This window comes from Microtus pennsylvanicus, chromosome 3 (assembly GCF_037038515.1).
Source record: "Microtus pennsylvanicus isolate mMicPen1 chromosome 3, mMicPen1.hap1, whole genome shotgun sequence".
Lineage (NCBI taxonomy): Eukaryota > Metazoa > Chordata > Mammalia > Rodentia > Cricetidae > Microtus > Microtus pennsylvanicus.
The window spans coordinates 54,952,232-54,977,066 of record NC_134581.1 but is presented as its reverse complement, the minus strand read 5'-3'; the positions used below and the strand labels follow the sequence as shown (position 1 = coordinate 54,977,066).

At 49.1% G+C, this 24,835-nt stretch overlaps 1 protein-coding gene across 4 annotated transcripts in view; it reads left to right on the top strand.

Moving 5' to 3' along the window:
- Positions 1-7,831: 7,831 nt before the first annotated feature.
- Positions 7,832-24,835, top strand: part of Rbpms2 (RNA binding protein, mRNA processing factor 2) — a 32,889-nt gene continuing 15,885 nt past the window's right edge. For 3 of the 4 annotated variants that reach the window (XM_075965450.1, XM_075965449.1, XM_075965447.1), the window contains exons 1-2: positions 7,832-8,071; positions 9,155-9,364. In XM_075965450.1, the coding sequence (XP_075821565.1) occupies positions 7,955-8,071; positions 9,155-9,364 (327 nt within the window). In that variant the 5' untranslated portion in view covers positions 7,832-7,954. Of the gene's footprint in view, positions 8,072-8,182; positions 8,295-9,154; positions 9,365-24,835 lie in introns of those variants that run through there. The other variant, XM_075965451.1, reaches the window with a different exon arrangement.

Below are 24,835 nucleotides of genomic sequence, written 5' to 3'. Positions count from 1 at the left end.
ATGGATAGACGCTGCCTTTCTTTCCTTGCCCCACCTCATTTTATACAGTGCTTCAGGACCCAAAAGACTTGCCCTATAGCCGGGTGGTGGCTGCGCACTTTTAATCCCAGCAATCGGGAGGCAGAGGCAGGTGGATCTCCCTGAGTTTGGGGTCAGCCTGGTCTACAAGAGCTAGCTCCAGGACAGGCTCCAAAGCTACAGAGAAACCCTGTCTCAAAAAACAAACAAACAAAAACAAGCCAAAGGAAGAAAGAAAAAAGACTTGCCACTTTGCTCACTGGACATTGTGGTGGTTTCAATGCAATTGGTCCCCACCATCTCATAGGGAGTGGCACTATTAGGAGGCATGGCTTTGTTGGAGTAATTCAGCTACTCCTCCAGCACCACATCTATGGGCATGCAAACCATGCTCCCACCATGATAATGGACTGAACTTCTGAAACTGTTAGGGAGCCCCCTCAATTAACTGCTTCCTTTATAAGAGTTGCCATGGTCGTGGTGTCTTTTCATGGCAACAGAAACTCCGAGACACTGGTCAAGAGCAATGACTCCCATGTCAATTCCCGGTCTTTCTTGGAAATTTGGGATAGCAGGGCCAGCCTGCCATACCTGGTGAACAATTCTGTAATGTGTCTGGCTAAGAGGGTGGAGGTCAGGGAGTCACACAGGGAAGCAGGCCAGAAAGGTATTTTCAGTGACCTTTGGTTCCCTGGGAAGGACTCAACAGTCAGTAAAACTTTAGCAAGTGCTGCTTAATGAATGCCAGAACTTAAAATCTATTTCAAACAAAAACAAAACCAGAGAGTTTTTGAACAAAACAAAATCACTTAGAGTTCCCTACAAAAAGATCTTTGATTAATTTTACTTTTTTCCTAGAAGGAAATCTTAGCCCAAACTCAAGATCTTTCTGCCTCAACCTCATTAGGAAAAAAATTCTATCACCTTCATTGTTTTTTTAGTTATCCCCTTTTAGTTCATTATGTGTTGATGTAAGAAAATACCCGAGATTAGATAACTTGCAAAGGAGAGAGGTTCACCTTGCTCTTGGCTCTGGAGACTGTAAGTCCAAGAACATGCTCGGCAGCTTAGAGCCGCATCACATACAAGACTTTAACATATCAATTTGGGGAGTAAGTTTCCAATGTGTGAACATGGGAGTGGGCACTTCAAAATGATGGTACTTACTATCTGCTTTTGATATTAGATAGAAAGGGAAACAGAGGCAGGAGGATTGTTAGTTCCTGCCCAGCCTGGACTACACAGAAAGATCCTGACCTGACCAAACCAAACAAAAAACCAAAAACAACCAAGATGAACAGCCACAGAGGAATGACACCAGAATTGACCTTTGGAGAGAAACGTAACTATAAACTGGTACTAAGTATCTTGTGTGTAAAATCAAGTGACTTGATGTCAGCCACTGAACCTCAGTTTCTCTATCTGCAGAGACCACTGTGGCTACACAGAATTCACAGGTGCTGGCTGCTGAGGAGGTGTTAGTAGGGTTGTCAGTGTTGAAGCCAGAAACCTTTAGTCTGCTCAGACACCTCTACTGGGACGTCTCTGGATTCTTTTTTATTCTCAGACAGGGAGTCACTATGTAGCCCTGGCTGGCCTGAAGAGATTTATTTAGCTGCCTCTGCCTTCCCAATGCTGTGTTTAAAACAGTATGCCATCACAAGTGGCTTATATTATTTCTTCAACCCTTGTAATTGTCCCATCCAGGTTCCTGGAATTCTACTCTCCCATTTTGAGGTAGGGGAAGTAGTCACTGATATGCTAATTAAAAGTACTTCCAGAATTTTTTTCATGGGAAAACTAGCTTTCCTTTCCTTTGCTCTTTCTCTCTTTTTTTTTTTTTAATATTTATTTATTATTTATACAATATTCTGTCTGTATGTATGTCTGAAGGCCAGAAGAGGGCACCAGTCCTCATTACAGATGGTTGTGAGCCACCATGTGGTTGCTGGGAATTGAACTCAGAACCTTTGGAAGAGCAGGCAATGCTCTTAACCGCTGAGCCATCTCTCCAGCCCCTGCTCTTTCTCTCTTAAAAAAAAAAAAAGAGATATGATCTCAAGTAATCCAGGCTGGTTCAAACTCACTACACAGCTGTGGTCTGAGGCTGACCTTGAGCTGCTAGGACAGGTAGCCAGTGCTGTGACCTTACACAGTGTTGGGAACCACATTTAGGCCTTTGGGCATGTGTTTTAGTTACTTTTTTTTTTTTGAGACAGGATTTCTCTGTAGCTTTGGAGCCTGTCCTGTCCTGGAACTAGCTCTTGTAGACCAGGCTGGCCCTGAACTCACAGAGATCTGCCTGCTTCTGCCTCCCAAGTGCTGGGATTAAAGGTGTGTGCCACCACTGCCTGGCATAGGAGACACTATGACCAAGGCAACTTTTAAAACATAGCTCTTAGCCAGGGGCGATGGTGGCGCAAGCCTTTAATCCCGGCACTCGGGAGGCAGAGGCAGGTGGATCTCTGTGAGTTCGAGACCAGCCTGGTCTACAGAGCTAGTTCCAGGACAGGCTCCAAAAAGCCACAGAGAAACTACAGAGCTAGTTCCAGGACAGGCTCCAAAATAGCCACAGAGAAACCCTGTCTCGAAAAAACAAAACAAAACAAAACAAAAAAAACCCAAAAAAACCACAACTCTTTTTTTTTTTTTTTTTTGGTTTTTCGAGACAGGGTTTCTCTGTGGTTTTGGAGCCTGTCCTGGAACTAGCTCTTGTAGACCAGGCTGGCCTCAAACTCACAGAGATCCGCCTGCCTCTGCCTCCCGAGTGCTGGGATTAAAGGCGTGCGCCACCACCGCCTGGCAAAACCACAACTCTTAATTGGGAGCTTGCTTTAGAGTTTCAGAGCATTAGCCATCATGGTGGGGAGTGTGGCAGCAGGCAGGAGTAGTAGCTGAGAGGTGATCCTGATCTATAGGCAGCAAAGCCCAGAGACATATCTACTCCATCAAGGACACATATCCTAATTCTTCCAAAATAATCCACCAGCTGGGAACCAAACATGTAAATATATTAGCCTATGGGGGCCACAAACATTCAAACCATCACAGTATGCCAGACAAGCACTAAACTGAACCATGTAATGATCTGTCCTGTCCCTTTAAGAGTCAAGCCATGCTCCCCCCTCCAGTCTGCCGAGGCAAGCTGATCTTCAGCTGCCAGTCTGAGTCCCTCCCTTTTCTGTTTCTCTCCCAGAGAGGTAGCTGCTGCTGTGGCTCCTCTCCTCCCCCCTCTGTTTCTTTCTCTCTCTCTGCTCTTCTCCCCTTCTTCCTTTTCCCCTCCATAACCCACCAAATAAATATCCAACCTCACTCTGCATGGCATGCCTATCGGTCTGTAGACTCTGGGCAGCCGCGCATGGCTCCCTACCCGGGATCAGCCACCTTTGGAGACCTGCAATGTGGTCTCCTGCCGTGTGGTCTCCGAGCATGCCCATCCGTCTGTCTCTCCTTGTTGGACTGGCTTCCCATCGAGGTCTCTCATCTACCACATGGCTCCCTGCCTGGGACTTGCTGCTCCTTGTGGGCCACTGCAGCCATTCAGGGAACTGCACCATCCCTGCCTGGGACTCGCTGCGGTCTCATGATGCACTGCCCACTGCCGCCACTTGGGGATCCACAGCATTTTACTTTTACCATTACAAACCACACACCTTGCCCCTAGACACTCACTCTTCCCAGTCCCTGAACTCTTCCTGTCAGGACCTGGGGAAGGCACTCAGAAGTCACAGATGGGCGATAAAGAAGAAAGACACATTTCTCTCTTCTGGTTGTCTCCTAATTTTCAGCCAATGGTGGAGAGAGGCAGTACAAACATCTTTTGGTGTGTGTTGGGGAGAAGATAATGTCTTTCTAGAAGTCTGGGCTTGGAGTGAAGTTCCTAATCTATCCCTCCCCTGATCTTATAATCATGTCTCCCACTGCCTTGGACTCTGTGGTCATAAATGACCTGTCAGGGTTAGGAGCTCATACACTACTCAGGAAACGAGAGTGACCCTCTTGCCAGTCCCTTGAAGAAAGCAAAGTCTTGGAGAGTAAATGTCCTGCCTGAGGGTACACAGTTGCCAGGTGACCTGGATGCAGACCCAGGGCTTCTGATAAATCTACTCTGGGAGGAGTAGTATTGTGGATGACTCAGGTATAACTTGACCTGCAGATGCTGCTAGCTTTTAGCTGACCTTCCTGCAACTGAACACTACTATTGCAATTCTATAGATTTATTTGATACTTTGGCTAGTGGCTTGCTCAACATCCCACAGTCAGAGTCCCATGTTTGTATCCTTGAACTCACAAAGATTTGCCTGCCTCTGCCTCTTGTGCTGGGACTAGAGTATGCAGGGACATTAATTCTTCAGGAGCAATTCACCTTTTTCTTTGAGTACCTCACTGGGACCTGAGCTGGCTGATAAGGTGAGGCTGGCCTGTGAGCCTCAGGAATCCTCTCTGTGTCTCTCCCCACTGGGATCACTAAGGTGCTTTTTAGGAGAGTGCTAAAGAATGAAACTCAGGTCCTTTCCCTGATATCCAATGATATTTACCAAGGGCTAGGAGAGCTCCTCCAATAGTTCTGAGCCCCAGTTTTCTAGCCTGTGACCAGAGAGCACAGGAATAATAAAGGGATTAGAGAACAAGGTGTTTTTAACAGGGAACAGCCCCTTGTCCCCTCCCCCAGACCTATTTCACCTAAAAATGTTGGAATTTAAACCCCATTAGCAGCCAAGAAAATAAGCCTCAAAAACACCTCCTTTGAGCCTCAAGGTCATCCTTGACCTGTGCTCAGGATTTTGCAGTGGAAAGGTTGAAGTCAAAATGCCTGACCTGCTTTGGAGTGCCCAGATACACCAGGGAGGTGTTCCTCACAGGAGTGAGGTTATCTGATTTTTTTTCCTACTTTTTTTTTTTGTTTTGTTTTCTTTTTTTTAGTGGGAATTTTTTCCCACTCTTGAGAATGAAATATTGCCAGGGGTGGTGGTGGTAGTGAATGACTTTAATCCCAGAACATGGGAGGCAGAGGCAGGTGGATCTCTATGAATTCAAAGCCAGCTTGGTCAACAGAGGTAGTTTCAGGATAACCAAGGCTACAGAGAACGCCCCCCCCCCAAAAAAAGAGAAATATTGTGGCCGGGAGTGATGGTATATAACTTTAATCCCAGCACTCAGGAGGAAAGAGCCGGAGGATTTCTGAGTTTGAGGATAGCCTGGTCTACATAACAGGCTCCAGGTCAGTCAGGGCTAGTGAGACCTTGTTGCAAAATAAGTAAGTAAACAAATACATAACAAGAAATACATGTATAGAAAATCTGAGAAAGGGGCTTAGGCACCAGACAACCCTGAAGCATCCTGTAGAAGCAGTCCCAGTATTATTCAACTAAGGAGATTTCCTACTGGAAAACCACTGGTCAAGTTCTTCAGGGTGGCTACTCCTCCAGCAGGGTACTCCCTAGAATTTGGCAGTAGGCAAAATTCCAAAACAAGATTCGACCTTTCCCAGGGTAGAAAGAGAGAAGGCACCGTGAGCATGTGGAGAGGAGAGGGAGACTGCAGAGAATGGAAATGTGAGAAGCTCAGAGGTGAGGCTGGAAGACACTCAGGAGACTGCTGGAGGCTGAGCTACTAAAGCCACAGCTGGAGGAGACAGGTGAAAGTCCCATCCTCAGGCAGGAAGTCAAACTGTGCTCCCACAACTCCCCTTCCTAGCCTGAGTGGGCTGGGCAGAGTCTCCCGGTCTTTCTGATCTCAAGTCTCTTTGTGGTTGGAGGTGCCTTCACACCCTAACCCTAACCATAACCCTAACCCCTAACCCTAACCCAACCCTATCCCTAACTCTAACCATAACCCTAACCCTAACCCTTACTGCAATACAGATCCACATTTACAAGATGATAGCTGCCTTAACCCAAACCCTAACCTTAACCGTAACCCTAACCCTAACCCCTAACCCTAACACATATGCAGGGCGCTTTTCTGACATGTTCAGAATCTTTATGATTCTGGGGAAATGGCTCAGCAGGTAAGAGATTTGCTGAGCAAGTGTAAGTTGAAATCCTCGGCATGGATGTAAAATGCCAGACATGGCTACGTATTTATAACCCCAGCTTTGGGGAGCAGAGTCAGGTAGATTCTGAGAGCTCCTTAGCCTAGTGGAAAGAGCAGAGCTTCTCTTTCAGCAAGACCCAGCAAAGAGAGACAGTGAGAAAGACTCAATGTCTTGCCCTGGCCTCCAGATGCACACAGGCATGTGACCTGCACACTCCCTGCACAGACACATGAATCTTCCTAAAAAGTGTTATTTATGAGGCTAGAGAGATGGTTCAGCATTTAAGAGAAGCTGCTATTCTTCTAGAGGATCCAACTCTAGTAGAACTCTGGGCAGTCTTCCCATCTCTGTGGGCATATGAGCGTACTACATACACTCAGGCACATAAGCTTACACAAAAGGAATATTTGTTGTTGTTTTTCCTGAGACAGGGTTTATCTATGTAATCTTGGCTGGCCTGGAACTCACTCTGCAGACCAGGCTGGTCTCAAATTCAGAGCTCTACCTGCCTCTGCCTCCTGAGTGCTGGGACTAAAGTCATGCACTACCATGCTTATGAAAGCAAATAAACAAGAAAAATGAAAATAATGTTTAACAAGAGATGGTTAAAAAAACAAACAAACAGACCCTGTCTCGAAAAAGTGGGGAGGTGGACACGAAAAATTAAGAATCTGTTAAAAAAAAAATGCAGCCAGGCAGTAGTGGCACAGGCCTTTAATCCCAGCACTCAGGAGGCAGAGGCAGGTGGATATCTGTGAATTCAAGGCCAGCCTGATCTACAAGAGCTAGTTCCAGGACAGGTACCAAAACTACAGAGAAACCCTGTCTCAAAAAACCAAGAAAATAAAAAAATAAAAAGGTGCATGTTCAGAATAGAGTGTAATTTTTGTTTTAAAAGTATGCATAGAGAATGGACTAGAAGGATATAATAATCTCGTGCATCAGACAGCAGGGCTGTTCTCCATTTTTCATATTTCTCAGTATTTACAAAGTGCATACAACACTAGAAAAGAAGTATTACTTTTAGAAACATTACCAGCTCCTAACATGAAAAATGCAGAGATGGGGCTCCAGAGGCCCCTGCCTCATCTGCCACTTCTTTGGGCCTCAGCTTCCCCATCTATAAAACGGAGTCCTTAACTACAAGAAGACTCTCTATTAGAAAACTTCAAATCAACCCTATAGAGGATACCTAAGTTTAGAACACTGACTGGGTTTCTCCTCTGGAAAAAGCCCAAGCTACAACAGGATACTGAGGGAAGGGAGGAAGGGGAATTTCTCTTTGGCAAAGGAAGACTTCAAGGGTCTTATGGTCTGCAGGAGCGGAAAATGTAGAGGTATCTGAGTTTTCACAAGATTGGTATCACCTGGAGATACCGGAAGCTGGAAGTACGAAAGCTCTGGCATAAACCTCGGATCATCAGTACCTGATTTCTACAGAAAGCAGGCCTGAACCAGGCTTTGGTGTGGTGGGAATTCTGTGCCAACAGTAAGTATAGCGCACCCCCTCAGGTCACAGTAGGGGTTCAACAATATTTCCCAAATGGGTGAATATACCACTGGCAAAAACCTCAGTTTACCTACCCGTGAGATGACATATTAGGACAAGTTATCAGGAAGGTCGGCCACAACAGCTCTCACGCTTGACAGAGCTAACTATTTGGCAGGTCGTCACAGGGAAGTTCTCAGGGACTAAGCCACTGCCCAAGGTCAAGGTTCCTAATTGGTACAGGGGTGCAGACCAAGGCTTTCACGTCCACCGTCTCTAAGCGCGGCCTCTCGCCCCAAATACCGATACTAAGACCCAAGTTCCATGCATTAAGTCGAGGTAGCAGATCGCGCCCGGGGACGCCTGACCCGGGCCAGGACCCCTCACCTCTCAGCTATGGCTGCTCAAAGATGATGAGGGGGCGGAGAAAAGGACCCCAATGCTCCGTCGGCTCCGCAGGGCAATCAGGGCCAGGGGTGGGTTTTACAAGCTGCAAGCAGCAGACGGTCCTGGTCAGCATTTATATGGTAGGCGGGAAAATCCGACCCTAAGGCCGAGCCCCGGGCCACCGTGGGGTGGGAGTCTAGGTGACCCCGCCCTAGGCGTCAGCCCGCTCTTCCCTCCCCCACCCTGGGGTTCGGAATTGGAGCGGAAAAAGAGCGAGCCGTGAGGAATCTTAAAAGTGGGGTGGAGGTAACGAACGGAACCTTCTAGGTCATTCGAGGTACCCTTTTTCGTAGCGGAAAAAGAGTAGGCTCCCTAACATTCCTCTTTGAGTTGGGGGGGGGGGAGAATTTGTACTCTAATTCCCACCCTCTGGGTTGGAAGCCTCCGGCCAGAGAGGGGAAGTGATTTCCTCAAGGTCACTCAGCACAACCACTCGGTGCGGCGCTCAAGATCAGGTGTTTGCCGCCCTCCCCCTTCCCCGCCTTCACCCCGAGAACCCGGCCCCCAAGCCGCCGCGCGTGAGGAAAAGCGCTGGGCGGGAGCCCCCAGGAATCTGGGGGTAAGCAGAGTGCTCAGGACAGTCTACAACCCCACATCAGGGCACGGTAGCGGGAGCACCGCCGCCCTGGCTGGGGATGCAACTCGCCTGCGGGGCACCTCAAGTTCCACCCAAACCCGTGCGGCTCCTTTAAGAAAAGTTCTCTGAAAGAGTTCATCAAAGTTTAAAAACTTGTCTCGGAGAAGGGAATGGCGAGGGGGTGTGTGTGGGGGATTGAGAGCCGAGTGCGGGAGAGAGAAGTGGGGGGCGACCAGGGAAGCCGAGAGGGGAAGACGCCCGGGCTGAGCGAAGCGGAGAGGCCGGAGCGGCGCGGCCGGGGCCGGGGCGAGCCCGCAGTGGGCTGCGGGGATTGGCTGCGCGTTCCCCCGGAGACCGCGGGGCGGGGGAGGGGCGGGCCGGGCCCCAGCTGAGGCAGGTTCCGGCGCCCGCCCCCTCCCCCGGCGCCCGCCCCCCGCCGCCGCCGCCGCGGGCGCACTCGCGGGCCGCACTGAAAAGCCGGAGGCGGCGGCCGCTCGGGCTTCGCTCCGGTTCCCGGTGCCTGGCCCCCTCGGCCGCCTCCCGCACCCGCCAAACTTAATGTGACCCCCCCTCCCTTTCTCCTCAGCCTGACGCGGCAGCCGCCCGTCTGTCTCCTCACCAGCCCGCACTCTTCCTCGGGGGCGCACTGCTCGCCGCGCCCCTGCCCACCTCGGGGCCGGGCGTCCCGCTCCCCTCTCCGCGTTCCCCCCTCACCATGAGCACTGCGAAGCCGGACGTCGAGCACTGCACCGGCGCGGGCACCGGCACGGCTCCCAGCGGCCCGCTGGAGGAGGAGGTGGGTGTGCGGCCGCGGGACTCGGCGCGCGTGAGCTGCACGCGGAGGTGGGCGCGCGGGGCCAGAGGCGGCGCGAGGTCTGGCGGCCCACCGCTCCCGGCGCCTTCCCGCCGCTGTCCTTCGCCTCGGGGAGGAGCAGCCCGTGGCCAGCCGGCGGGGGCGTGCGGCCTGGACTGGCCCGGCGGGACCGGCATTGTCTCCCCGCCCTCCCGGGAGGGCTCAAGGAAGGTGCGCGTCGGCCGCCGTCCGTGCGTCCCCCGTGGTGGGCTTGCGGCGCCTCACACGGAGCCCACCGCCGCTGCCTTCGTTCCCCACGCCGGGTCTGGCTCGCGCGCGTGTGCTGCTGAGGAGCGCCTCGTGGGTGGCCTGGACCCCTGCCCCGGCTGGAGGGAGCAGAGGAGGGATTCTCGAGGTGGGCACGCGGGAGGCAAGCTCACCCTCCGTCTCTCCCACCCTGACCCCTCCCCGTGACCTTGGAGGCCGGGCCAGCTGCCCTGCGCCTGGGTTCTCGAGAGCCGTAGTCTCGGGGGGGCGGCCGAGCGGGCGGGCTTCCCTCCCAGCTCCAGAGCTTAGGCTTCCACCGAGATGAGCCGGCAATTTCATTAATTACAGTCAGAAAAGAGAGGACTTGGAAACACTGAGAATTCCCTGTTCTCGCCCTTTGACCTAGTAGCTAAGCCGGACCCCACACAGCCCTGGGTGGGATCCTCCGAAGAGAGGTGACATCACTGTGTTCAGCCGCCCTGGGCTGAAAAAAGGGCTTAGGAGACCGCGTCGAGGAACCCCCAGCGCCCGCCGGTTGCCTGGACTGGCGAGGACGACGCACACGTGGGAGATAAACACTTGAAAGGTAGCCGCGAATGGAAGCCAGGCAGGGCAGGCGAGCAGAATTAGTGAAAAGGGAACAGGCTTCTGGGCTCCTAGGCAGATTCTTTGACGTGTGCTGTGTCACCCCAGGGCTGAGAGACCCTTCCTGCCCCGCCCTGGCATGCTCTTACCCAGGAAACCAAGGGTCAGTTATCCAGCCCTAGCGCCCTTCCCTTTGGTCAGGGGTAGAAACCGCAGAGGCCCTAATGTTTCTTGCTGGTTGTGCTATGAGTCGCCCGCCAGTGACCCACTGTTGGGCAGGGCCAGCAGGGGCTTGCTTCCAGCCTCAGTGCACCAGTGACCTGCCATCTTGATAACCTACGCTCGGATCCTGCTTGGGCACACGGAGGCAGAGAATTCGCTTCTCTCAGACGATGCTAGGAGCTCTGGAGCGTGACTGGTTTTGGTTTCTGTTGGCTTTGTCCTCTTTGGACCTTAATGTCTGCAGGCCCCTTTTGCTTTGGGGTCCTTCACCCCATCCTGATCTACCCGAATTTTAGATTCCTCCCTGAGATTTGGGGGAGTGATGAGCGAGTTGTTTGCTGGTGTGTCTGTGATCTCAGCTTGTTTTCGCCCTTGTCCTGAAGTTGGGAGTGGGCAGTGCTATGCAAAGATGACCCCAAATCCTGCATCCGGTGAAAGGTTGACCCTCAGCAGGGGCTGCACAGATCCTCAGACCACTGTTGTGGGTGGTAATTAACCATGTGACTACTTTTGCTTGTGTTTGTTTGGTTGGTTGGTTTTTCGATACAGTGTTTCTCTGTGTAGATCCTTATGCCCTGGACCTCACTCTGTAGACCAGGCTGGCCTCTCACTCAGAGATCCTCCTGCCTCTGCACCCCGAGTGCTGGGATTAAAGGCTTGTGGCACCACCGCTCAGCTGTGTCTTGGCTACTTTTAAAAATTCCCTTTCTGGGAGAGAGGGTAGGATATTCAAAGTGTAGAGCCACCACTCTTCCTCCTATGGGCCTTGAGGTGTGTTGTAGCCTTGGTGGTTCAGAGTCCTGAGTGCTTCCAGCAGAAGGACGTGGACTTGAATTTAGTGTTTAGCAGGTTTTTGGTGGTCAGCAGGTCCTCATTTTGGTAACACATACACTAAAATTAGAACAAAGCAGAGTAGTTAGCATGGCTTTGTTAAAGAAGAAATGAAAATTCACGAAGCATTTCGTATTTAAGAATAAAATAGAACTGGTGAAATGGCTCGGTGGGTAAAGGTGTTTGCTACCAAGTCTGATGATAGCCTGGTCCTTGGAGTCCACACGGCGGCGGAAGGAGAATGGATTCCTGGAAGTGTGCACCCTAGCAGTCATTCTCCACCACAAAAAAAAACAAATTAAATATAATTGAAAGTTTTTAAATAAAAGGGAACTGAGGGCTGGTGATCTCCTGGTATGCTGTGTCTGTCTGGTATCCCTTCCCTCAGCTGCATTCTGACCAGTAGCCCAGAAACTCAGCTCCTCCCTTGGTTGCTTGGGGGAAGCTAGTCCCCCTTTAGTTCACGTGGTCTCAGGCAGTCAGATTTACAATCCCTAAGAACCATCATCCAGATTAATACTGTTCACATTGGTGATTTAGTGCTGTGGCTGAAACTGGCTCTTCCCAATCATCTATTGATTGGCTATAACAAGCCTAGAGAAGTAAAAGCTACTGTCCACTTTTAACCCCTCACTTCCTAAGAGTCCCATGTTGCAGGAGATTGATGCATTTTCTTGGTTCTGGACGGAATCTCTTACCTTGAACAGCATGTTCCCCTGCTGGCTTCCTGCTCTACCAAGGGGCTTCATCCATACTGTGATCATCAGGTTCCTTCTCTGGGATACAGCTGAAAGGAGTGGGGGTGGGGTGTGTGTGAGAAGGACTTGCCCGGCAGTCGTGGCACTTAGTGACCTCTCTCTGAGATGAGGAGGTTGTTAGTGAGTGAAAAGGGCATTCCAAAAAGTATTTTTTAGTTATGCATGTAGTACATATATGTATGTGTGAGTCATTGTATGTGAGTACAGTGTCCATGTAGGCCAGGAGGGGGCATCAGATCCTCTGAACTGGAGTTATAGGTGGGTTCAGGGAATTGAACTTAGGTACCTTGCAGGCTCAGTAAGGCCTCTTAACTGTTGGGGCATCTCTCCAGCCCCCATCTCCCTTTTTCTCTGACGTCAGATACAGAATGTGATGGGGTCATGCATCTAATTCGAGCTCTTCAGAAGTAGAAACAGGGAAACTGCTTCAAGTTCAAGGCCAGCCTGAGCTACACAAGGATTTCTAAGCTAATGAGGGCTGCAGAGCAAAAGCCTGCCTCAACACACACACTAACACTAAACTAAGCTGGATGTGGTGTTGAATCCTTCAAATCTCAGCGTTTGGGGAGTACAGGAGGGATGGGAGTTCAAGGTCATTAGCTATATTGTAAGTTGGTGTCCTGGTCTGTGTTCTGTTGCTGTGAAGAGACACTGTGACTACGGCAACTCATATAAAAGAAAAAAAAATTGAAGCGTTTAATTGGGGACTTGCTTACAGTTTCAGAGGTTTGGTCCATTATCATCTTAGTGGGAAGTATGACAGCAAGCATAGTGCTGGAGAAATATTTGAGAGCTACATTATGATTCGAGGGGGGAGGGGGGAGCGAGAGAGACTGGGTTTGGCATGGGCTTTTGAAACCTCAAAGCACAGTGACACACTTCTTCCAACCAGGCCATACCTCCTAATCCTCTCAAATAGTGCTACTTCTTGGTCACTAAGCACTCAAATACGTGAGCCTGTGGGGACCATTCTTATTTAAACCTCTGCAGTTGGATTACCATGGGCTACCCAAGACCCTTTCTTCCCACAAAAGGCCAGGCATGGGGTGTACACCTTTAATCCCAGCAGAGGCAGAGGTAGGCAGATAGCCTGTTCTTTATAGCAAGTTCCAGGCTAACCAGGGCTACATGGGGCGGCGGGGGGCAGGGGGGGGGGTGCAGAGGGAAGCAAGCTACAAGAACAGAACAAAACAAACCCTAACAACAAACAACACATGGTTAAAAGACCCTGGGACATCTTGTTGTTTGTTGGCAAGCTTTTCAGTATGAGGGAAGGAAGTCCTCTATACTTCTAAGCACTTACTTAGGCATGACCCAGCCTTGTGGACCCGGGAGGATTCTGTGTGAGGTCAGTCTCCTCTCTAGGGGTTGTGTGGATGTGTCTGTCTTCTGGTTGCAGAGAGGCCAGATTGTTGGAGTAAGTCTGACTGTAGTGCGTGTGCTCCGGGCATTCTGCTGAGTATCCTTCCATCTTGTTTCCTACTTTCACAATAGCATTGAGAAGTCCTTACAGTATCACTTTTATAAAAGAGGTTTGCTTTCACAGGACTGGTAAGTGGGGAGTTGAGTCTAGTGTTAGCTTAACCACATATTGTACCTTTTCTGTTAGGGCTGGTGAGGTAGGGTAGGGAGGGGCAGGAAAGGTGTCTGTAATCAGTTGCTGTTTTTCCTGGTGCTGGTGATCAAACCCAGGGCTTTGTACTTACCAATCAGATATTCAATGTTTGAGCATCTACCCTCGTAGTCCCCTAAAAAGAAAAAAAAAATTGTTTTGTTTTGATACAGGGTCTTTGCTTTTGTAGTATTAGAAAAGTAGACCGGGCTAGCCTCAAACTCACAGAGATCTGTGTGCTTTTGCCCCTGGAGTGCTGGGATTTAATCATCATCATACCCAGCTGCAACCACAAGTTTTGAGGTTGTGCTCTGGGTCATGTCTGTTTCCCAAAAGTAGAGGAACCTAGTGAATGAGTCTAGGCCGTTTGTTGGAGGTTGGTGGCAACCCAAGACCTGGCAGTAGAAGGTGAAGGATCAGCTCCAGCCAAAAGAAGGGTTTTATCATGCATGTTTAGAATTGCCATCGTCTGGATATAATGGAAATGACTCAGTTACATTTTACATTCTCTGCAGGAGTCATAGCCCTTACTCATCTATTCATGGGGCCAATTGCTTTCATACCCCGTTGCCACAAACTGCTGTGAGCATCTTAATTAAAGAAATCAATGGTCTGGCTCTCCAGTGACCGCTGCCATACTGGAGACATTCTCTTGGGTCTCCTTATGCTCTCTTTCCCTATATATGTAGGCAGCCTGGCTGGTTTGCTTCTTAAGAGAGTCAGCTTTTAAACCCCATTTTGTGTTTGCAAACGATGGCTTCCTCCGCCTTCTCTGGTTTGGGGTTGCTAGGTTCCATAAGTAGGGCTGCAGCATGGGCTGAAGATGCTGCCTTGTCTTTGTTTTAAGCCATCTATCCCATTGGGTCCTGGGCAGATGGCGAGGGGAGGAGAAGGCAGTCCCGGATTCAAAGCTATCCAGAACTAAGTTGCTGTGTGGTGGCATGGTCTGGCAGTTGCTTGCTTCTGTTCTGCTGTTGGTCATAGGCAGTAGCCACATTGAGCTCCATGTCAGCTCTCCATGATCTGACCATGGCCACCCCTTGCCATATGGATGCTTAGTCACTGGGGAGTAGAACTCTTTGATAGGATTAGAAGGATTAGGAGATGGCTTTATTGGAGGAAGTGTGTCACTAGGGGTGGGCTTTGAGGTTTTCAAAAGCCCACATCCTGCCAGCGTTTCTCTCTTTCTTTGACCAGGACGTATGGCGCTCAGCTACCGCTCCAGGGCCATGTGTGTTGCCATGCTCCTGCCATGACAATAATGGACTAAACTTCTGAAACTGTGAGCAAGCTCCCAAGTAAATGTTTTATTTTTTAGGAGTTGCTTTGGTCCTGGTGTCTCTTCACAGCAATAGAACAGTGACTAAGCCACTAGGCATACAGGCAAGTGATAGATCCTGATAGCCGACTTGTACACAGCAGCAAGAGAAATGGGGCAGTAAGTGGACTTGAGACTTCTTTAATGCCCAGGGAGCCTTGCCTCTGGGTGTGGCTTCTGATTCTGCCTGGGCCCATCTCGTCTGTCTCCCCGCATCCTGCTGTAGCACCAACTCTGCACAGCACGGCACTTCATGTCAGCTCTAGTTTTCTCAATGAGACATAGGTCAGTGCACATGACAGACTTTGACTACTGGTGTTCATAAAACATGAAGCCTCCCTCCTCCTGAGGCTAGGAATAGCTTAGAGGATGCAGTCTGAAGCCTTAAGTAGTTCTTTATACATGACCAGCTGTGTTTCTCCCCTTAGATACCTCGCTTGGTTTTCCCCAGTCTCTGCCCTTCCCATTCCTATACATAGCCAATACTCTAGGGTATGTTTTACAGCCTAGAGGGGAAGAGCCCCAAATTTTCCGAGCCATTTGGACTTTAACCCCCAGCTTTTGGCCACACACCATCTAATGAGCTGATTGGTCTGTAAAATGGGGGCCGGTACCTGTTTCACCTGCTGCATGAAAAGGAGTGTCCAGCTTGCAAGCCCGTGGCTGGCTCATATGGATGAGTGTAACTGCAAAGTGTGGGTCAGAACACACCCTCAGAACCTCTGAGGATATGGAATTGGGGGCCGGAGTTTGCCGGAGTCAAAATGATAGGACAGACACAGAGGCCTCAGACTTTCTACCAGTTCTGATTTAGTGATAGTAATGGATCCTAAACTGTGGGATAGTCTGTCATTTGGGCGGGAACGGCCTGGAAGAGATCTGGTTGGTGATGGAGGGAGCCCCTGAACCACCCCAGAGCTCTGTAGGAAGCAGAGGAAGCCTGTCCTCAGAGCACTGGACTCCAGGGAGCCTGTGTCTCTAGGTTCACAGCCACTGCCTACACTGCTGCTTGTTCTTTCCCTCTGTCCTCTCTTAGTACCTTATAAGTCCTGGGTCTGCGGCCCATGTTGCTACATTCCATCCACCCCGCGTCAAGTGGCCCCACTCAGGGCCGTCTTTCCCTGGGAGGGGTGAGAGTAACCTACTGTGCCAAGACCAAGCCTAGGACCCAAGCAGAATCTGCTCCACCCTGGAGCACACCAAAGGAAAAACGGAACCTGACCACTGAAGTCAGGGTGTGGACGCCCCGAGGTTTCTACCTGGCAACCTCAGCACGACCCAGCAGAGACTCCTCACCCTCGCAGCCCTGTGCCCAGTGTTCCCACCACCTGGCTTTTACCTTATTCTCAGTTTTGCCTTCTCTGTCCCTTTGCACACCACACCTTTGCTTTCTTGTGGGCAGAAGGAAGCACTGAGACTTTCAGAAGAGGGATAGAGGCAATTCTTGCATCTTACCCTGAGTTTGTTTGTGTTTCGAGACAGTCTCTTTAACCCTGGCTGTCCTGGAGCTCACTCTGTAGACCAGACTGGCCTCGACCTCACAGAGATCCATCTGCCTCTACCTCCTGAGTGCTGGGATTAAAGACATACACCACCATACCCAGCCCTTATCCTGAGTCTCAGTCACCTTCTCCTCTCCCTCCCTTTATGAAAGGAGTTGGCAAGTGGTTCTTTCTCTGCTGTTGTCCTTGCTGCTCTCTATGCAGTGCACAAACAAAGTCAGATGGTGTCTGCTCATTAGTACATACATCCCTGTTGTCCTAGATGCTTTGAGAGTGGAGAATCATCAAGATGGCTGAGTTCAGGGCCTGTCTGGGATAAATGGTGACAGATTGTCTAGAAAGAAAAAAAAAACTGACGTTTTCGAATGTTGGAGTGTGAGGGAACGGTTGTTTATATCTGAGGTAGGAGGGAAGGCCTGCAGCCACTTGTCCTTGTTGGTGATAGATAGGGCCTGCGACTTGACCCTAGGCCTTCTGAGTCTGGTTGGCAGCTGCTTTCTGGTCAGGAGGTGAAGCCCAAGACCAGCGTTGTGATTCTTCTCAATGGAGTCTCTCCTGCGGTGATCACTTCACATCCAGGTGAAGTGATGGCATCTTTATAAGGTGTTGAGTGTTTTACTTGCTCTGTACATAGCCTGCAGCCATTCCAGCGATTCACCACATCCTAACACCCAGTGCTGCCCATATACAGAGGATGAAGGTGACAATCTGCCAGATTTACTTCCTACCTATTCATCCATTTATTTATTTAGGCAGGGCCTGACTACATCACTCTGGCTGCCTTGGAACTTGCTTTGTAGACCATGCTGACCTGGAACTCAGAGATCAACCTGCCTCTACCTCCCTGCCTTCCCAGTGCTGGGACAAAAGGTCTGTGCCTCTAGACCCAGCTTTAGACTGTCTTAGAACTCCAAGCTGAAGCTGGGCGATGGTGGCGCACGCCTTTAATCCCAGCACTCGGGAGGCAGAGGCAGGCGGATCTCTGTGAGTTCGAGACCAGCCTGGTCTACAGAGCTAGTTCCAGGACAGGCTCCAAAGCCACAAAGAAACCCTGTTTCGAAAAACCAAAAAAAAAAAAAAAAAAGAAAGAAAGAAAAAAAAGAACTCCAAGCTGGTCTCAAATTCTCCTGACTGTCTTCTTGTCTCAGCGTCCGGAGTGTATTACAGGTGTGAGCTACCAAGATTGTCTGGTTCCTTCCACCTTTTTGAAACCAGCTCTGTGGCGCCTCCCCACCCCCACCCCAGTGTTCTGTGAGGTACTCCTCTCTTCTGTGGTCCCTGGCTGTTTCCTACTTGGGTCTAAGCAGACTGGCATATGATCAAGGTCTGGAAATGGGCACGAACTCATGAGCCAAGCACCGGGGGACCTTAAAGTTACTTTTCACATGTGCAGTGGCTGCTAGAAGCTCTCTGGACCGGACCCCTGGGTCCTGGTTTTCTCATCTAAAAATACAGTATCTTCCAGCTCAAATATTCTTTATTTAGGTTACTGCTGAGGGCTAAGAGTGGGGGAAGGATGTGGGAAGGGCTTACAAGAGTCTTGTTTTTCCCAGTTTGGATTTCCCTCCTCTCCCCTCCCCCATACAGATGACACTGGGAGCCCTCGCTCCAGCCGCGAGTAGGCGGAACTTGAGCAAGTAGTTACTTGAGCATTGATGGAGTGGATGGTTCAGCTGCTTTTCCTTTCCAGTTTGAATTCTGACTTGTAGAGATGCTAAAAGATTTCCGGGGATAGCTCAGTGGGGGAGCACTTGGCTAGCAGGCACAAAGCTTTGTGTTAAATCCCTAGAAATGCAAAATAGACTAAACCAAATAAAAACCAAAAAAAAAAAAAAAAGGAATTTACAGAATAAGTTTCTTTTTTTAAACCCTTGTAAAGTTTTGAGCTTTACTTTGTGTGTGTGTGTGGGGGGGTGGTTGTCACAACATATGAAGCAGTCAGGACAACTTCTGGGAGTCACTTGCCTTTCCTTTGTTGGGGCAGGATTTGATTTCTCTTGTTTCTATGGTGCTACATCAGGCTACTTCTTCCACAAGCTTTAGGACCCTTTTTCCGCCTCACAATCTGCTGTAGTAGTCTTGGATTAGTAATATACATCAGTGGGTCCTGGAGATTGAATTGAGATTACTAGGGATGTGCTCTAGTGCATTTAACTGCTGAGCCATCTTCCAGACCCTCTTTTCTTTTTTTTTTTAATCTGTTTATTTATTATATATACACCTTCCAGGAGACAGTGCCAGATCTCATTACAGATGGTTGTGAGCCACCATGTGGTTGCCAGGGATTGAACTCAGGTCCTCTGGCAGAGCAGTCAGTGCTCTTAACCTCTGAGCCATCTCTCTATCCCTCCTTTTTGGTTTCTTGAGACAGGGTATCTATGTAGTCCTAGCTGACTTGGGTTCTCTATGTAAACCAGAGTGGCCTCAAACTCATAGAAATTATCCTGCTTCGGCCTCCCAAATGCTGAGATTGCAGGTGTGGTGGCACATGAATGCCAGTCTAAAGAGAAATAAAATATTTCTTGACTTGTTTGTTTTTCGAGACAGGATTTCTCTGTGAAACCCTGGCTGTCCTGGAACTCACCCTGTATACCAGGCTGGCCTCAAACTCAGAGATCTGTCTGCCTCTGCCTCCCAAGTGCTGAGGTTAAAGGTTTATGCCACCATGCCCAGTTTTGACTTTTTTGAGTCGATGTCTTAGTATGTGGTCCTGGCTGATTTAGAGAGCTCACAACCTTCCCAGTTAAGCCTCTTGTCTACTACCATCCCCAGCTTGAGATTCAATTTTTAAAAATCACTTTTAGTAGGTGTGATAGCACACATCTGTCATCTGTAATTCCAGCACTCAGGAAATGGAGGCAGGAGGACTAGGGGTTCAAAGTCATCCTCATCTACACAACAAGTTTGAGGCCAGTCTGGGCCCTATGAGAATGATATAAAATTATACATACATACGGGGGTTTTCTAAATAGTAATTGTGAGTGTGTGTATAAATTTTATCTCTTTTGTAGGCTATTGCCACAAAGTTTCCCTGTCTACTTTCTCCTTGAGTTCCAATCCTTGTGGCAAAAATTTATGCAGGGCAGACTGCCGCCTAGTGGGTTCGTGGGGTTTCTGAGTTGCAGGCTAGCCCTGGTGTTCTTTAGCATTTTTTTAGGGAAGAAAGCTCAGTCCTCTACAGAGCAATCCCTGGAGTTATACACAGGTCCTGTCTTGACTTTCCTAAGGCTCGGGTTTGAAGGAGGCTGGGGTTGTCCTTCAGAGGACTTAATGCGGGTGTCACACTGTTCACTGTTTTTGAAAGCAGTGTTTACTCTTCCCATCGATTAATAAAATCTGGCATTTATGGAGCCCATCCTCTTAGCCGGTAACTGAGCAGTGAGTGTTTAATGCTCGGTATGAAGGAGGTCTTGGAGGGGTATAAAAAGTTGTGTAGAAAAGAAACTGAGCTTACAGTTGGGAGGTGGAGGCAGGAGGTAGGTATTCAAGGTCATCTTCAACTAGGGGGAGGTGGAAGTCAAGTTGGCATCTATGAGACCCCATCTCAGAAAACAAAAAAGTGAAATAGGAACCCTCAGTGTCAGCTCTACCTCCCTTTACAGAAGAGGACACAGACCTAGTTAGCAACTGGGTTCCTTTCAAATTTCTGAGTATAGTTCCTCTAATGAAGAGGACCTCCCCACTTCCCTGGCTAGGATCCTGTGTGAGTCCCTAAGAGGAGGGACGTCTGAGCAGCTGCTGTTTGATTCCAGACCTCCAGGCTGCCTCCAGTGTTCCTGGCTGCTAGAAAAAGCCATGCCTTACCTGGAAGCTGGTTTCATTCAAGCTGAATTTGTGCTGTTTGGCAGGTTCCATGGTTGGTTGTGTAGTCACTAATACTTTGTTACTGAAAGCTTGTTTAGTCTTTTTTTTTTGGAATGTATGGTGTTCTGTCTGCATGTATGCCTGCAGGCCAGAAGAGGGCATCAGATCTCATTACAGGTGGTTGTGAGCCACCGTGTGGTTGATAGGAATTGAACTCAGGACCTCTGGAAGAGCAGAGCAGTCAATGCTCTTATCAGCTGAGCCATCTCTCCAGCCCCTTTTCTAATCTTTTCTTTCTTTCTTTCTTTCTTTCTTTCTTTCTTTCTTTCTTTCTTTCTTTCTTTCTTTCTTTCTTTCTTTCTGTATATGGGTGTTCTATCTGCATGTACATTTGCACACCAGAAGAGGGTACCGATCCTACAGGACTTCGGTTGTAAATAGTAGTGAACTACCATGTGGGTGCTGGGAATTGACCACTGAGCCACCTCTCCAGCCCTGGTAATCTCTCTAAACAACTGAGTTTGTGTGGAGGAAGACCTTCATTGACCCTTAGATGTGAGTGGGCTTGTTAGAGCCCTTCTTCCTATTTTTCTTCAGAAAGTGACCTCTAGCCAGACCTGGTGGTGCACACCTGTAATCCAGGAGCACTTAGGAAGTGGAGACAGGGGAGCCAGGAGTTTAAGGCCATGGCAGAATGATACCCCACCTCAAGAAAAAAACAAACAGGGTTTCTCTGTGTAGTCCTGGTTGTCCTGGAACTGACTCTGTAGACCAAACTGGCCTCAAAAACTCACAGATCCATTTGCCTCCCAAGTGCTGGGATTAAAGGTGTGTGCCAGCACCGCCCAAAGGTGCCATTCTAAAAGCGATATAGTTTCTCTTTACCTTTTGGGACAGAAAAGAGACAGTCCCTTGGGTTGTGTTGCTGCTTCTCCAGAAGAGACGTGTGAGAGAGAGTCCCGAGAAAGCAAATGTGATAGCTTCTGCCCTCCTAAGGATGGTACCAGCCACCCTGATGCTTTCCTCAAATAATTTCAAGGGGCGCTGCATGTGTGTTCACTTGTTAAAACACTGTGGAATAGGCCAGGCAGTGTTGGCGCACTCGGGAGGCAGAGGCAGGGGGATCTCTATGAGTTCAGGCCAGCCTGGTCTACAGAGTGTGCTCAAGGATAAGCTCCAAAGCTACAGAGAAACCCTGTCTCAAAAAATCAAACAAACAAAACAAAAAGTATGAAATAGGTAGGCCTTGAGTTCTTAAGTTCGTTGGTTGATCTTTTTTGTTATGGTATCAATTAGCTGTTAGTGCCAAATCCTGGTCTTCATCTGGCCTCTCCTGATGGCCCAGTTGCCCTGCAGCTGGCCCCGGAAAGTGGCTAGACAGCCTTTATAAACAGATAGCTCTTGGCAGCTGACAGGTAAGAGTTTGTGGAGGTAAATGATTTCATGCCCTTTGTTGAGCCTTGTGTATGTGCTAGGCATAGAGTAAGGGTGGCTCTTGGTTTTGGAGGTTCAGAAAGACAAAGCAGCTTTTCTAGGCCAGCGCCTAAAGATGAGATGTAAACGCTCATCCAGCTAGCTATAGCCTGCTCTTTTGCTGTTTGTGGTGCCATTTTTGCCTTGCTGGGCCACAGCTGGTCTCTGGATGAGTTTCTTTAGAGGAACTGAATATGGAAGAAGGGAGGAAGTCTTGAGTGACAGGACCCGAATCCGTGCTTTGGAAGGTGAATGAATTTTGAGACTGGTTTCTTGTCTTTGAGACTTTGTGTAGTTGGGATGTCAGATCAGCTCAGACTGGTGAGAGCAATACAAAGCACAGGGCCAAGGCCCATGGCAGGACTTCTGGGAATGAGAGGTGAGGAAACCCAGCCTAAAGGATGGATGCTGTGTAGATAGCAAATAAGGAAGGCCAGGGTGAGAGGGAAGAGCACAAGCCGTGGCCATGAGATGGGAACCTGGAGTGCGTGGGGATGTATGGGGTTTGATAGCGAAAGCAGCCACTGGTTCTGTGTGCTGTTAGCCAGCCTGTCGAGCTCATACCTTTCCCTATTTTTAGTCTGCCGGTTTCTACTTTTTCTTTTCTCATCACTCTGGCTTTCCTATCATCTGGAATGTGTAGTTTGGGAAGGGAGACCCAGCTATGGGCTAATAATACAACTGCCCAAGTGGGTTGCTGGTGGCACAGACAGCCGTCTGGATATCTCAGTCTCACTCTGCTCCGTTCCTTGGTGAACCGAGTTGTGTGCCTCTTACAAAAGTTAGCAAAGCTGATGGTGATGGCATGTACCTGTAATCCCAGTTCTTGGAAAGCTGGTGCTGCATTGCTGTGAGTTTGGAGCCAAGCTGGGCTATACAATGAATTCAAGGTCTGCCCAAGATACTTACTGAAACTCTGTCTCAAAAACAAAGACAAGTTATCGATCCTTTCTAACCTTACTGTCCGTCTCTGAACAAGGGAGGTAGAAGGGTGTAATTGGCTGGGTGGGATGTTCAGATTCTACTTCTGTTACTTAGTCTCCCATACTTGGCTTCCGCAAAGGGCTGGTGGCCTCACAGTTGGGACCAGTCACCTAATTTAGAGCTGCTGTGTTTCTGTCAGGGTAGCCAGGGACGCACTGGGAGTTGCGTTGCGCTTGTAGTCTTTGAGGAGGTTTAGAACATCAGCGATGGAAACCAGAAGAAATGGACCCTGTGGCTCAGAGAGAAGGCTACATAGGAGGATCTGAGTTGGAGATAAGGAAAGATCCCTGAGCTCATGCCCCACTCCCACACCATGCAGAAAACTTTGTCCTGAGAACTTGCTATTTAAGGGGCCTCTGGGGAGGTCTGGCCAAAGAACTGTTTGAGGGAGTAATTAAAATTAGCCTGGTCTGAGATAGACAGACTGGAGAGGGCTGAGGCTGGAGTTTCTGGGGAGGAAAAGTGGCCTGCTGAGGTTTCCTTGGTGGTAGAGAGTTGCATTCAAAGTCCCATCTACTGGGACAGACCCCAGGCTACTCAGAGGGTTGGCACTGAGGTCTAATCCTTTCCTGGTAACCCAAAGCAGGTGTCTTGTTTGCCAGGCTGTGTAGCAGAGTGACTTGGATTTTTGAGTCACTGGTCTTCTGTGTGACATTAGGTGTTCCACAAGTGCCTGGGGATCCATTTGTATACTTGAAACCCTGCCAACAACAGGCAGAGACAGGCTAGTCTACCCTGGAGCCTCGGCTATGCAGTTCCCAAAGGGCAGAGCAGAGGGATACTGCAGGGTTACTGAGCTCTGAGGACTGGGAAATGCAGAGTCTTCTCCCAGGTAAAATGCTGTGTGTTTAGCATCCAGAATGGCCAGAGGCCCTGCTGTATGTGCTTGGCAAATTTCACAGGAAGTTTATTCTTCCCTTGGCTGAGAATCACTCTTGTATAGGTGGGTGAGGTAACATGGTAACCAGCAGCTATAGGATTGGTGTTGTGTGATGTTTTATTCTTTTGGCTTTTTGAGGGGCCCATCACTTAACTCTCAGATAAATCACACATGGATTCTTATTCTTATTTGATCTCAGCTTGGCTTGTTTCTTGCCAAACTTTTCTTAAATTATCCCAACTACCTTTTGTCTCTGGGCTTTTTCCTTTTCTTACTTCTGTATGTCTCACTCCATAGCTGGCTGGATGACTGACCCCTACTGTCCTCTTCTTGTTTTTGTGCTCCTTCTCTTGCTCATTTCTCCTTCTATTTATACACTCTGCCAGCCAGCCCCACCTATCCTTGCTCCTGCCTTGCCATTGGCCATTCAGCTCTTTATTAGACCATCAGTGTTTTAGACAGGCAGAAATCCCAGCTTCAGAGTTAAACAAGTGCAGAAAACAAAAGTCACACATCTTACAATAATATTCCTCAGCAGATTGATTTTCTTCAACAGTCTTGACTCTGTTGAGAGAGACAGAGACTGTGTGTGTCTGTCTGTCTTTGCCTGGCACTCCTTTAGGTTCCTAATTCAAATCAGTGTCCCCCAAAAGCTGGCTGTTCAACACTTACCATATCCCTAGAACATGGAACACAATTCTCCTCCACCCCAGAATTTTATGGATGTGTGCCTGCCTGTCTGTGTGTGTGTGTACTGTGTGCATGCACATCCCCATGAAAGCCAAAAGAAGAATCCCATTTTGACCCAATCAGTATGGGTATGAGAAACTGAACCTGGGGTGCTCTGCAAGAGCAGCAAGTGGTCTTAACCACTGAGCCACCCGCCGGGCGATGGTGGCGCACGCCTTTAATCCCAGCACTCGGGAGGCAGAGGTAGGCGGATCTCTGTGAGTTCGAGACCAGCCTGGTCTACAGAGCTAGTTCCAGGACAGGCTCCAAAGCCACAGAGAAACCCTGTCTCGAAAAACAAAAACAAAACAAAACAAACAAACAAAAAAACCACTGAGCCACCCCTCCAGCCCTGGAGCATACTCCTTCTTCCCTGCGGACAACCATGGGACAACCAAATACTTTCAGGAATGATTGCATTGTAGGTGGGGGAATGAAAACTTTTTATTTAAAGAACATCTTTTTAAATTTTGGGAACCAAGTTAGAGTATATTAAAAGAGATTTTAAT